This window comes from Amblyomma maculatum, chromosome 3 (genome assembly GCF_055883805.1).
Source record: "Amblyomma maculatum isolate TAMU_Amacu chromosome 3, ASM5588380v1, whole genome shotgun sequence".
In the NCBI taxonomy this organism is placed as follows: Eukaryota; Metazoa; Arthropoda; class Arachnida; order Ixodida; family Ixodidae; genus Amblyomma; species Amblyomma maculatum.
The window spans coordinates 220,269,028-220,281,787 of NC_139346.1; the positions used below are offsets into that span (position 1 = coordinate 220,269,028).

The window sequence follows — 12,760 nt, forward strand, 5'->3', positions numbered from 1 at the left end:
CATTCCTATTTAAGGAAATGTGGTGCTTCCATGTATCGTTTCAGATACCTTAATTTACCCATTATATGACGTGTTTTCTTTGATAAAGTTGTATAGACTGCGTTTACAATGCTACGTTAATTTATCCCTACCACTTTAGTTGTTGTTTTTTTTTTTCCTTCCTTCTTAATTGTTCTCCTCCGTTTTACTTCCTGGGTTTCTTTTTCGCTCGCGCACTGAACATCCTTTTATCTGCTTTACTTGCATTATGGTACACGTGTCTTTTTGCTTCACCCAGCCAGTACAAAGGCGCCTTGCTCCTGCGCTGCGCACATGCGTACACCCTCTTGGGTTGTTGGCCACCCACATACACTGGATGTTGTTTTCTGGTTTGCCCCCCCCGCCCCCCCCCCCCCCCCACTCTCTCTATCTCTCTTTTTTTTTTTTTTTGCGCGCGCGGATCCCCTTTTTTTTTTTGTGTTGTTTGCCCCTTGTGTGTGTTCGCGTGGCGGCGAAATGCCCCTACGTCTTTTCGTTTTTTTTTTCCGCCCCTCTCATCAATTTTCCCCATTCTGCAGCCTTCCGTCGCTGTCATTGTCAAACCTTTAACAAGGCGCCTGAGCGCTTCTTGAAAAAGGTTGTGCTACAACCACAACGTCGAAATAAATGTTTTAAGTTTTTCCATGTGACTCTCTGAACTTTATAATATATATACACAAACCCGCAAGACGAGTCCACAATAATTGAGAAATGCAAAACAACCTTTAAAACAAACCCGGTTTACTGACACATTAATGTGTTGCAGTAGCGCAGAATGCAACAAAGTATTAAATTTTGGCTTGTGCATAACGCAAACCGTAAAATCGGTTATTCATTCTGTCGCTTTTAAAATCGTGCAGCTTGGATTATATATAATTGCCTGATTACATCAGATTTCGAAATCCGCGTCATCTGCAGCACGGATCGGCGAGCCGTATATAGCCTTCTTTTCATGGTTTTGCGGTCAGTTAACATATATAACAAAGCCGAACTACACGTACGTGGCGAAGAACCGATTGAACCGAATAAATGAATCTCGTGTCCAACATATGACGCCGTACAATCGACACTATATTATATATGTATACACATCTGAGCAGCGCATTTCCCTAAAACTGAAATGTCCAAGAGCCCTTACTGCGAGATTTTTCACGCACTTCTTACAGTAATTTCCGTCCGCACGTACATCAAAAATTTATTTTTAAGTACGCGTAAATTTTCCATAGTCCGAAAGCCTTATACAATTAACTAATTAGGCACGCGATGGAGAGATCTTGTTCGCCCATTTTCTTTCGCGCATTTCACGGTCAGATGAGCTACATCTCTATAGCTCATGTTCAACTACGTACTATATAGTATGTAGAGATATCGTTCCGACCCACGTAGCAAAATAAAAACGGCAAACCAGGCAGCCAAGCGGCGAAAAAGCATGACTCGCCTTAGGGCGCATCTGCAAATACAACCTGTGCTTCTCCCATCCCACGGAAGTTCCCCCCCCCCCCCCCCTCCTTTTTTTTTCTTTTTTTTTTTTTTTTAAAGCTGTAGCCCCCTTTGACGGCGACGGTGGCCAGCGATGTACTCGCGGCGCTCGCTTTTGGCATGCCGTCTGCTTATGCGTGAAAACGAAAAGCCGCCACCAGCTGATGTGCTCGCGCCTGAAGGCGCGTGCGTCGAAGCGCCGGCGGCCGAACGCGCGCGCGCCTTCTTGCAGACGGCCAAACACGGTACCGGCTGTCTCTTTTCTTAATTGGCAAAACACGCATATGGTCCATATGCTGCGTATGTGCGGCACAAAACTCAAAGTGACCGGACCGTTCTAACGCGCATTTGCTGTCGAGAAGCGCACCTTTCATGTTCCTCTCCGCGCACCGCTTTATTCGGCTGCCTTCGACTTCTTTTACGGTAACCTGATCCGGCCGTGAACTATGGCAACACCGTCGCTGCCGTTCGAATGCGAGTTGGACCATCACAACAGCGACCAGAATGTGAAATGTTACCGTGTTGCGTTAAATACCGACGGGGACGCATACGAGTGGCTAACTAGTTACGGTATCGCAACGAGAACGTCGTGGATCGTCGACTGGGAAGTTCTCAATCCTAAAAGGTATGAAAATTTTTTTATTACCTGCGTACTTAGTATGGCGCTTTATTTATATTTATTCTGTAAATTTATTACAATATACATATTAATTCATGGATCGCTTTACAGGCAATGCAATATCGGACATATTTCTTTTTCCTTTTTGTTCTCTATGCGAGCTCCGAGACTTTCCGTTGAAGAAAACGAGGAGAACAACATGTGAATTTGTAATCTTCACAGAACTTTTCAGAAAAGCGGCCGCGCATCGATGAAATGTGTATCACTCGATCGGAGCACGCACCTAGGAAAAAAGAAAAATTAACTCTCGGACTAACCATTCGATTTTTCGGGTTGAAATTCTCCACAGGGGTTTCATTTAGTGGTTAGTTGCGTTTTTTTTTCTATGTTGCGGAGGGGTACCCACCTGATTGTATCGGAACTAATCATGAAATCCTTGTCGTCTGCAGCGACGGAAAAACTAAAGCTATCACTCATGATGATGATAGTTATCACTAACACAGCTGGCAGTTTTCGCTCGCCGTCGCTGAAGACGGCAAGGATTAATGATTAATTCTGATAGAATAGGTAAGCACCCCACCAAAGCATTCCAAACAACAAAAGTTGCATCTCGATATCTCATGCTTGCGCGAAACCGAACAAAAAAACGGTTCGGCCGGAAATTTTTTTCGGCGTGCTCCAGCGCAACAACTGCCGCGTCTTATTTATTACACGTAATCCCGAGCGTCAGCAGCGCTTCAATTAACGTTATTAACATACAAATTCAATACACAAATTTTGCTTCTTTGCGTGTATGTAGTTATGCTACATGGGATGCCATTCTTCAATATCGGATACGCATTCGTCACGACAGTATACGCGCTAAGTACGAAAGCAGCGTAGATCCCCAATCTAGATCCCCACTGTGATCTACACTAGCTGTTGTGTGGAAAAGTCATTCAGGCGCTAGCAGATATGCTAACAGTGCATTGAAAATAAACGTTATTTCCCTAACTGCATTACTGTTGCAGAGCTAGCTGGCATTATCTCGCATTCACAGATCTAGCTGATGTGTTTTATTGCGATCGTTTAAGATTTTTTTTTTTTTGTCCTCTGTGCTCCCACAGAAGAGCGTAGTTATAAGAGCACGACTGCACTTCGTATTTTTAGTATAGTTTTGTTAGTCCCGTAGCCGCCACCAAATTCAATTTAAGCACCTTTATTTATGCGGATGGCTCGCGATCACCTGTCCTATAGAAAAGCGACCACGCGGCGCTGAAGCTGCCGTATCTTGCTAGACGTACATAAATTAGTTGTGCGTCAAGGTTACAGTGTCCAAAATGTTACGTCTGTCATAAAAGGACTACGCAATTATGAACAGTAAATGATCCTAAATATCAATACATCTCCTGATAAGCTGGCTTCACCACATAGCAGCAGTGTCGTGCAAAGAAACGCGCATAATTACATCATTATTACTAGTATTTTTATAAAATTAAATCGTATAAAGCAAGAAATTGTGTTAACCGCAGGAATAAATAAATTTGCATTTATTTTTTTTTACAGGATCACATTTCATAAGAAGTGGAAGTGCCAGCAAAGTAATAAAAACAAGACTGCTGGCCATACAGCCACCAACTGCCTGGCTTTTGTGGACATAAAGATAAAAAACATAACAAGAGACACAAGGCTCCGTGATCCATACTTGAAAAGGGAGAGACCCTTACGTGGCATAGTGAAGGTCAAAGATGACCATAATCACGCTCTTAAATGTGCCGATGGACTGCGCCTCTTGCGCACCACATCGGACACGCGAGCCACATTTCACAGCTACTTTCAAGATGGCTTCACAGCAGCACAGGCCATGACAGTACACCAACAGAAGCTTGAGTCAGAGGACGGCGCAGCCGAAAAGCTTGCAAATGGAGCATTTAATCCAAATGCAAGCACTGTGTACTACTGGTTCAGTCTGTGGCGAGACCAGCAATTCGGCAATGCTGTGGACCCAATCAGCAAGCTAGTTGAGAAGGCACCACAGTATCTTGAGAAAGGTAAGTTGTATTAGATGGGAGCACGTGCATTTTTTTTTTTATGAAATTAGTGTGGCTCAGAAAACTACTGGACTGCAAAAGCTTTTTCACTCTTCCCTTCTGTTTTTGCATATATTTCTGTGTATGCAATTACTTTCATTTTTATGGTTAGGGTATTTCATATATATTTTCTTCACAAGAATCATCACTAAACATAGCGGTATGCCATGCTATCGCAGGGGTAACCTCGTTGCTATGTAGTGAATACTGTTCCTTTCCCTTTAGTTTTCCTTAACATGAGTACTTATGAGTATATTCAATCAAGCCGCATTGGCAGCTTTTGGTAAACATATAGCATGACGAAAAGTCGCATGCATGTATAAACCAGCTTATTGCCCCGCCTCCTCTGGTCTGCATCGCTAAAGCTGTGTGGTATCCAATAAAACTGCACCGTCCAGATTTACTCCTACAATGCCAGAACAAGGCTGGCCTACAGTCTGATTTTCATTATCGGTAACATCCAAGTTTACCTTCAGGACAGAGCAACATTACTCTGCTCAGTGGCATTTCTGCCTCCCTTCTGGCCCCTAACATAGCATTAAACCCACGAGCATGCAAATGTGAAGCAGCTGGAGCCTATTAGTGGCATATGGTTGTCTTTTCTAAAGCATCCTGTTATCTTATGCAGCCATCTTGCATAAAAAAAAAATGATCGTGCTGGTTCTGATTCGATATATCAAAACATTAAAGGAATTTTTGAATATATTTCATTGCCTTTTGTGTGTGTCAGTGACAACCGACTACTTCCTAATGTATATCTTAACAAGCCCCTCATTTCCCTTCCCTCGTCTGCTCAATGCCATCATAAGTAAAGCTGTATATCGCATTTTACAGGGGCCGATGTGAGAACAACCAGGACGGAGGATGGCACCTGCTGGGCAGCTGTTGTGGTGACGCAAGTCATGGAAAGAACTCAAAGACTGAGTGCTGCGGCGGAAATCATTTTTATAGATTCCACAGCATCGTGTGATGAGACACAGAGCACCCTCACAGTTATTCTAGCAGCAACTGCAGTTGGTGCAATGCCCCTGGCTGTGCTTCTACATAGCTCGCAGAGCACTGAAAGCTACAAGGCTGCATTTGGTCTTCTCAAGCAAACCTCCCCAACTTGCTTTGGAGGTACTCATGTAAGTAACAATTATTGTTCAAAACATTCACGTCTCAGGAATTATATATACTGCAGCGGAAAAGAACAAAAGTGCCCATGAAACATTTCTTTCATGCATTTTGTTGTATTAACACCCTTGCTGTAGGGGCAAAACAGGGAGTGTAATGTTTTGGTCCCACCAGTCACTTAATTTAATTAAGCCATGATGGGGGGGCATCCAGGAAGTTCAGTTCACTTGTTAAACACTCTTTGTGCTATTTAGAATAAATGATGCAGTTCTTTATTAAACCAACAAAGCTACAAATATTGCTTTTTATATTCTGCAGGCACCACAGGCATTCATGTCTGACAATTCTGCAGCCGAAAAGGCTGCCTTGCGTGCAACCTGGCCTGAAAGCAAGCAGCTTCTCTGCCATTTCCACGTCGGGCAGGCCGAGTGGCGTTGGCTGCATTCCTCCCGTGAAACCAGCAGGGACGAGAAGCGAGACTTGATGACTACATTTCAAAAGGTGAATGCAATTAAACAGCTATTTCTTTTGGTTCTGGGTTTCCAAATTCATGGAGAGTATCACCTCAATTTTTTCTGTAAGTTCCACCTACAAATCATTGTGGAATCATTGTGGCTATCAGATATACACCGCAAGATAAGCGTCTTTTAATTTTTGCAGTAATAAAACAAATTATGCCTGACTACATTTAGCACGTTATCTACTGATTAGTATTAAAAATATGCGCATGAATAGATAAGCAGACACAGCAAAAACACTCCTGTAAGTGCAGCGGTAGCAATGCAAGACTACATCACGGAGCACTTTCATGTCAATGATCCCTTTAAGCGGTATCAAAAGTTTTTAATCTTATCCATCGCACTGTAGGATTTTCAGGTACACTTTGTTCAGGCCTATGTAACACTTTTTCTTTCTCACGCAGTTTTTTCTTTAAAGGCTCAGGAAAGGTACAATACTAGTCCGACAGTCTGTGCAGGGCAGTGCAGACATAATGTCCATTACGAAGAACAATTAAAAGACATTAAAGAAGAAATGCAATTTTCACTTTAGGGCACAGAGACAAAGTACAGCAGGTGTTCGAAATGCCTCTCGTGTCTTTTTTTCTTCAGCAGTATGCGTTCAAAATTTAAATTCACAAATTTATAGCACGTATCTGCCGGATATGTTTAACTTTTTAATTTTATCTCGGCCGACATGCAGCCTTGCATCCCTGATAAACAACAGCATGCGTGCCTGCTTTGTACCAGCTTTTCTCATTCATGGTTCCACCACAGATGACTACGCCCATGTTCACAATAGCTTGAAAGCAAAAGCAATTGCAAAACTTGTCCGAGCTGTACTGCCTTAACCTCCTTACAATCCTAAATAGGCAATGTCTGATAATACCCTTCGCGCATTGCAGGATGTACATTTGAGAATGACGAGCATGTCATTCGCGGTGTGATGACAGGGTCGCATCAGAAGGAGATAAAAACTTAATAGGAACAAATTCATCTGAATAGTATGGCACAATAATGTTAAAAGGTCCCCATGGTCACTTGGACCCCTGGCACACCTTATCGCAAACATTGACACGTTCGTTGCCTTAACATATGAAAAATTTAGTTTTAAATAGTTGCACTGTGTTTCTCAGTGCCACAGCTGAGTGTTCATTAATGTGGGAAAATAGCTTCTGAATGATGCATCGTGTCCATGGAAAGAACACATTGTAGACAGGGTTCATCATGGTTCATGTTGTTTTTTTCTTTTTTTAAGTGACATAAAAATGAGAAATGGCTAGGAGATGGAGTTCTTGAAGAATACACAGTAAAATGAACAAGTGCTTAGCGGAATCACCAGCGCGCTAGGCAGCACATCGACAAGAGGACTTGTCTTCATGTAGGCAAGTCCTCTTGAAATGTTGGCTAGTACACTGAGGCTTCCAATGTTCGTTTTGCTTTGTGTGACTAAAGTGAGAAAATGTATTTCAAAGAGCAAGCATGCTGACGGCTTTCAATGCTATGTAATTAACATGAGTTTTGTAGGCAAGGTTATCAGTAGTATAGTACATAGCATTCTAGGATATGGCCATGCTGACTATTATAGAAATTGTCTTGTGGTAGTGGAAGGAAGCAAAATAACGGCTGATCAGCAATCTGTTGATTGGGAAAACATGTGCCCACATAATTCAACATCTGGATGGCAGCAAGTGTGCAAACTGTGAATTGAAAAAATATATATATAATGCAGTTTGCACAGCAAACGTTGGAGATAAGGCGCCTAAAGACCCACACAATCTCTGACATCATTAAAAGTGCGAAATATGATTATTAATGCTTTACACAGGTCACGTCTTTGTAAGTGAAAAAAGAAAAAAAAAACACTGGCAAACATAGTAAACAGAAACGGCACTATTCAGAAGTAACTGTAGTAAGGTGACAGTTGACAGAAAATTGCAGTTGCTAAGCATTTTGAAGCATTATACTGAGCAGTGTCAGAAACCTTACTTATCCTGCAGCATCACAAGTAGTAGGTGACACTAACCTCAGTACACAACAGCAGAGAAAGGGACTCAATCTAAATGCTTTCACCTTGGTGTGATTAAATAATGCAAATATTGGACAGTGTACCACATGCATTTTACAACCTTCTTTGCAGATAATGTATGCATCAACAACTGAAGAAATGAATGCTGCCGTGGCAGAACTTCAGAAGATGTCGAACAAGGCCTACGTGGCACGCGTTGTTGCCTTTTTGGAGCGAAAAGAAGAGTGGGTGCTCCTTTATCGGAATGAAATCATCACGAGAGGACATAACACTAATAACTTTGCCGAGGCCTCCATAAGGGTACTAAAAGATGTAGTGCTAGGCAGACATAAAGCCTTTAATGTCGTTGCACTTGTTGATCTGATTACAACCACCTGGGAGAGCCACCTACAGAAGAGGCTGTTGAAGCATGCCCACAATCGTGTGCCAAGCCACAAGCTGCTCTATGACAAGCTCCTCGAAAGAATGCCTCAAGACGCTGCTGCTAACATACGTACCCTTGGCAACCACTTATTTAGAGTCCCCAGCGGTTGTGAAAATGAGAAAGTGTATGAGGTGTGGCAGGACGTTGGCACTTGCACCTGCCGAGCTGGCCAGCAGGGGGCGTTTTGTAAACATCAAGCACTAGTGCACAGGACATATGGGGGAGGATTCCCCAATGCTCCTGTTCTCAGTGCCCAAGACCGCCACCAGCTGGCATGGCTTGCCCTGGGTGACAAGTGCCAGCACCCTTCCTTTTTTCGCGACTTTCGTGAGCTAGCATGGGATCAGCCAGGGAGCAGCACAGGCAAGCCAGAAGATTCTGCCCAGCCACAGCACTCGCCACAAGATGCGACAATGTCACTTGATGACACAACAGAACTCGAGTCATCGCATGTTGCTGTTGGAGGGCAAAGAAGTCAGCAGTGCCAAGAGGTATGGGGCACATTCACTTCCTTTATGCATTACAATATATTTTTTTCATCTCTTTCAGACCTATTGAATGCATTTCCCTAAATCCACATAAATTTCATTCGAAAGTAGCTGAAACCTCTGAAAACTGTAACTGGCTTCACAGTAACCAACCTCCACATCGCCAAGTTCATATTCCAGCAAGAAACCAAATTCAGCAGCATCATAAGAAAAACACCAATAATAGAAGTGTAACATCCAACTTACCCTGCAACTAGAACGAGTATTTCTTGCTTCATATCAAGTTGTGTTGCAGTACCGTATTTTGTAAGCATGTGAAATAATTCAGCGAATACAAAAAAAGGTTCTATTTGCTGAGACAGTAGACCAATAATTAGCGTTACTTAGTCTGCACACAGAGTATGAACCTAATGTATATAACTTCTGTGAGATTAGCATCACTAATACTGCAAAGCATGTGAACATTCAGGTCTATTCATTGCAGGAAGTTCTCCAGCTTGTCACAAGCTTCAAGTGCTCTAATTTGATGTAGTGCACTGTTGTTCTACTTTGCTATTGTCAATTGCCTTGACCCCTTGTGATCTTCCGCAGTGCAATGCACACATATGCGCACAATTGTGCGCAATGCGTCTTAGAATATTTGGGGCATTTAAGCTTTGCCTATAAAGAATTGATGTGACAGCATTTATGGCTTCCATTTTCTAGCTTCCCTTGATCTTTGCACATATATATGCATTTTGCAACTCGCTTGATCACTGATCTCTTAATTTGTGCCTCTGTTCTCTCATGCATAAGCATTAGCTTACAGTCATACATTAATCTGTATGACACAGATACAAAGCCCCGCTTTAAGGGTACTATGGGAATATGATTACGTGGCCCAGGGGTAGCACGTCTGACTTAGGTTGAATTCAAGGCTCCTTGAGGGTTCAATTCCAATCTCAAAGGAATGGCCAGAGTTGACAGCTCCTGTCAACTAGGCCATGTCATGTGGTCTCGTGATATCATACAACCCAACGCCCGAACAGTGCAATGCCATATCACCTGCCAAGTAACAGCTTCCAGAGGCATGGTAATAAATTTTAAATCATAATGGCAAAACTGATGCGAGATTTTTTTTAAAAATGAAGCCTTTAACACTACCAAGTTAATTAAAATGTTAATAAAAAAAACCCAAACATATGATCCTCCAATTAAGATTAACCATATTAAGCAAGATAAAAGGATAAAAAGGGTAGCAAAGTGGATGTGATGCTGGAGCGCAGTGAAAAAATTATAACAGTTAGAGCTTTAAATCAGGTTACCGGGATATTTTCACTTTTACCCAGGATGCCGCTGAAGTCCTAAAGGAGATCACACAGGAGCTCTGGCGACATCATTCTTTGGCTGGAGACAACCCATTTTACCTGACCCTCCTTGAACGAGACCTGGCTCTACTGAAGAGAGCACGCACAGAGCCTCAAGTAATTGCAATGCATCTTGCTTCTACTGCAGCCAAAGCAAGTTCACAGCGGCGCGGTAGCACCATCAAGGTGCAACCAACTGCAATTGCAAGGCGCCGCCAAGGGGTAACGCGAGGCGCAGCCAGAGTACATGCCGGTCGACCTTTGAAAACCCTTAGCAACAAAAAGACGAAGCGGCCTCACAGCTTGCATCAAAGCATCCAGAATGCAGTGCCACATGTGAAGTCGCATGGAACTGGACACTGAACAAACAGGAGCTCTTGCACAGCAGCTGAGTAGGGCTTGTCGCACTAGCAGTGATGCAAATTTTTTAAAGCATTAGCCATGCCCAGAAAGCACTGTGGCTATGGTTTGGCTTATGTTTTTGAGGTTTAACATCCCAAAGCCCCAACCACTGCACTACCGCGGTGGGCCACATAACAAGTGAAGCTTTGAGTTGGCTGTTCAATTAGCGTTAAGTCAGCATATCGTTTTGTGGATGTAGAAAGCTGTGTGATCTGTGGCTTGGCTAAGTTCATACAGAGGCATGTGAAATATTGTTGTGAACATTTCTGCATGAATGATTATTGGACATATGCAATAAGATACCGGATATCCAGTTCCACCCAGAAATATGGTGCAGCTTCAGTGGAGGCAATAAGCAAAAATGCCCCTATGGTATACATTGTTAGTGTAGTACATTAATGGTTCATCATCATCATCATCAGCCTGACTATGCCCACAGCAGGGCGAAGGCCTCTCCCATATTTCTCCAATTAACCTGGTTCTGTGCTAGCTGTATCCACTTGACCCCTGCGAATTTCTTAACCTCATCCGCACACCTAACTTTCTGCCGCCCTCTGCTACGCTTTCCTTCCCTTGGAATCCAGTTTGTTACCCTAAGCGACCATCGGTTATCCTCTCCTCGCACTACATGTCCTGCCCATGTCCATTTCTTCTTAATTTCCGCTAGAATGTCGGTAACTTGAGTTATTTCTCTGACCCGCTCTGCACACTTTCTATCTCTTAATGTTACCCCTACCATTTTTCGTTCCATAGCCCTCTGGGTTGTCCTCAACTTAAGTAGAACCCTCTTGGTTAGCCTCCACGTATCAGCCCCATAGGTGAGTACAGGTAAGATGCAACTGTTGTATACTTTCCTCTTGAGCGATACCGGTAAGCTGCTAGTCATAATCTGCGAGTGCTTGCCAAATGCGCTCCATCCCAATCTTATTCTTCTTGTTATTTCCTTTTCATGGTCCGGATCTGCGGTTACTACCTGTCCTAAGTAGACATATTCGCCTACTACTTCCAGTATTTCGCTAGCTAATGTAAACTGCTGTTCCTTCCCCAGGCTGTTGAACATTACCTTAGTCTTCTGCATATTGATTTTCAAGCCTACCTTTCTACTTTTCCTGTCTAGGTCATCAATCATTATTTGCAGTTCATCCCCCGAGTTGCTTAGCAAGGCAATGTCATCAGCAAATCGCAGATTACTGAGGTATTCTCCATCTACCCTTATCCCTAACTGCTCCCATTCCAAGTCTCTGAATACTTCCTCTAAGCAAGCTGTGCATAGTACTGGGGAGATTGTGTCTCCTTGCCTAACTCCTTTCTTTATGGGAATTTTGTTACTTTCTTTATGCAGAACTATGGTTATTGTGCAGCCACTATATATATTTTCCAGCACTTTGACGCACGGCTCATCTACCCCCTGGTTTCGCAATGCCTGCATCACCACCGAGGTTTCAACTCAGTCAAATGCTTTTTCGTAATCAATGAATGCTATGTATAAGGGGTGGTTATATTCTGAGCATTTTTCTATCACCTGATTGATGGTATGGATATGATCGATAGTAGAGTACCATTTCCGGAAACCTGCTTGATCCTTTGCTTGATTGCAGTCTAAGGTTGTTCTGATTCTATTAGCGAGTACCTTAGTAAATACCTTATAGGTAACAGACAGTAAGCTGATTGGTCTGTAATTTTTAAGGTCCTTAGAGTCCCCTTTCTTATGAATGAGGATAATGCTTGCATTCTTCCATGGTTCCGGTATCGTCGATGACACCAGGCACTGCGTATACAGGGTGGCCAGCTTTTCTAGCACGATATCCCCCCCCCCCCCCCCCCCCTCGTCCTTCAACAAATTTGTACTTATCTGATCTTCTCCAGCTGATTTCCCCCTTTTCATAGTTTCTAATGCTTTCTTGACCTCGTCCTTCGTCACTGGTGGAACGTCTGACTGTTTTTCCCTACAGCCAATCTTATTACAGTCCTGACTACTTTGGCTACTGTAGAGATCTATATAGAACTCCTCGACTACTTTTACTATCTTCTCCATATTCGTGATGACGTTGCCCGCCTTGTCCCTTATCGCATACATCTAGTTTTTGCCTATGCCCAATTTCTTCATTACCGCTTTAAGGCTTCCCCCGTTTTATTACAGCATGCTCAATTTTATCCATGTTATACTTCCTTATATCGGCCACCTTGCGCTTATTGATTAGCTTTGATATCTTGGCCAATTCTATCTGGTCTGTTGGATTGGAAACTTTGATACTCTACCGTTTCTTAATCAA

General features: G+C 43.0%; 1 protein-coding gene across 1 annotated transcript; it reads left to right on the forward strand.

Annotated features, from left to right (window-relative positions):
• The first annotated feature begins 1,943 nt into the window (after nucleotides 1-1,943).
• Nucleotides 1,944-10,565, forward strand: LOC146197750 (uncharacterized). Its single transcript, XM_084597233.1, has 6 exons — nucleotides 1,944-2,122; nucleotides 3,662-4,146; nucleotides 5,020-5,312; nucleotides 5,620-5,802; nucleotides 7,939-8,709; nucleotides 10,026-10,565. Exons 1-6 carry the CDS (start codon nucleotides 1,944-1,946, stop codon nucleotides 10,446-10,448), a joined length of 2,334 nt encoding a protein of 777 aa, XP_084453359.1. The 3' UTR covers nucleotides 10,449-10,565.
• The last annotated feature ends 2,195 nt before the right edge of the window (nucleotides 10,566-12,760 follow it).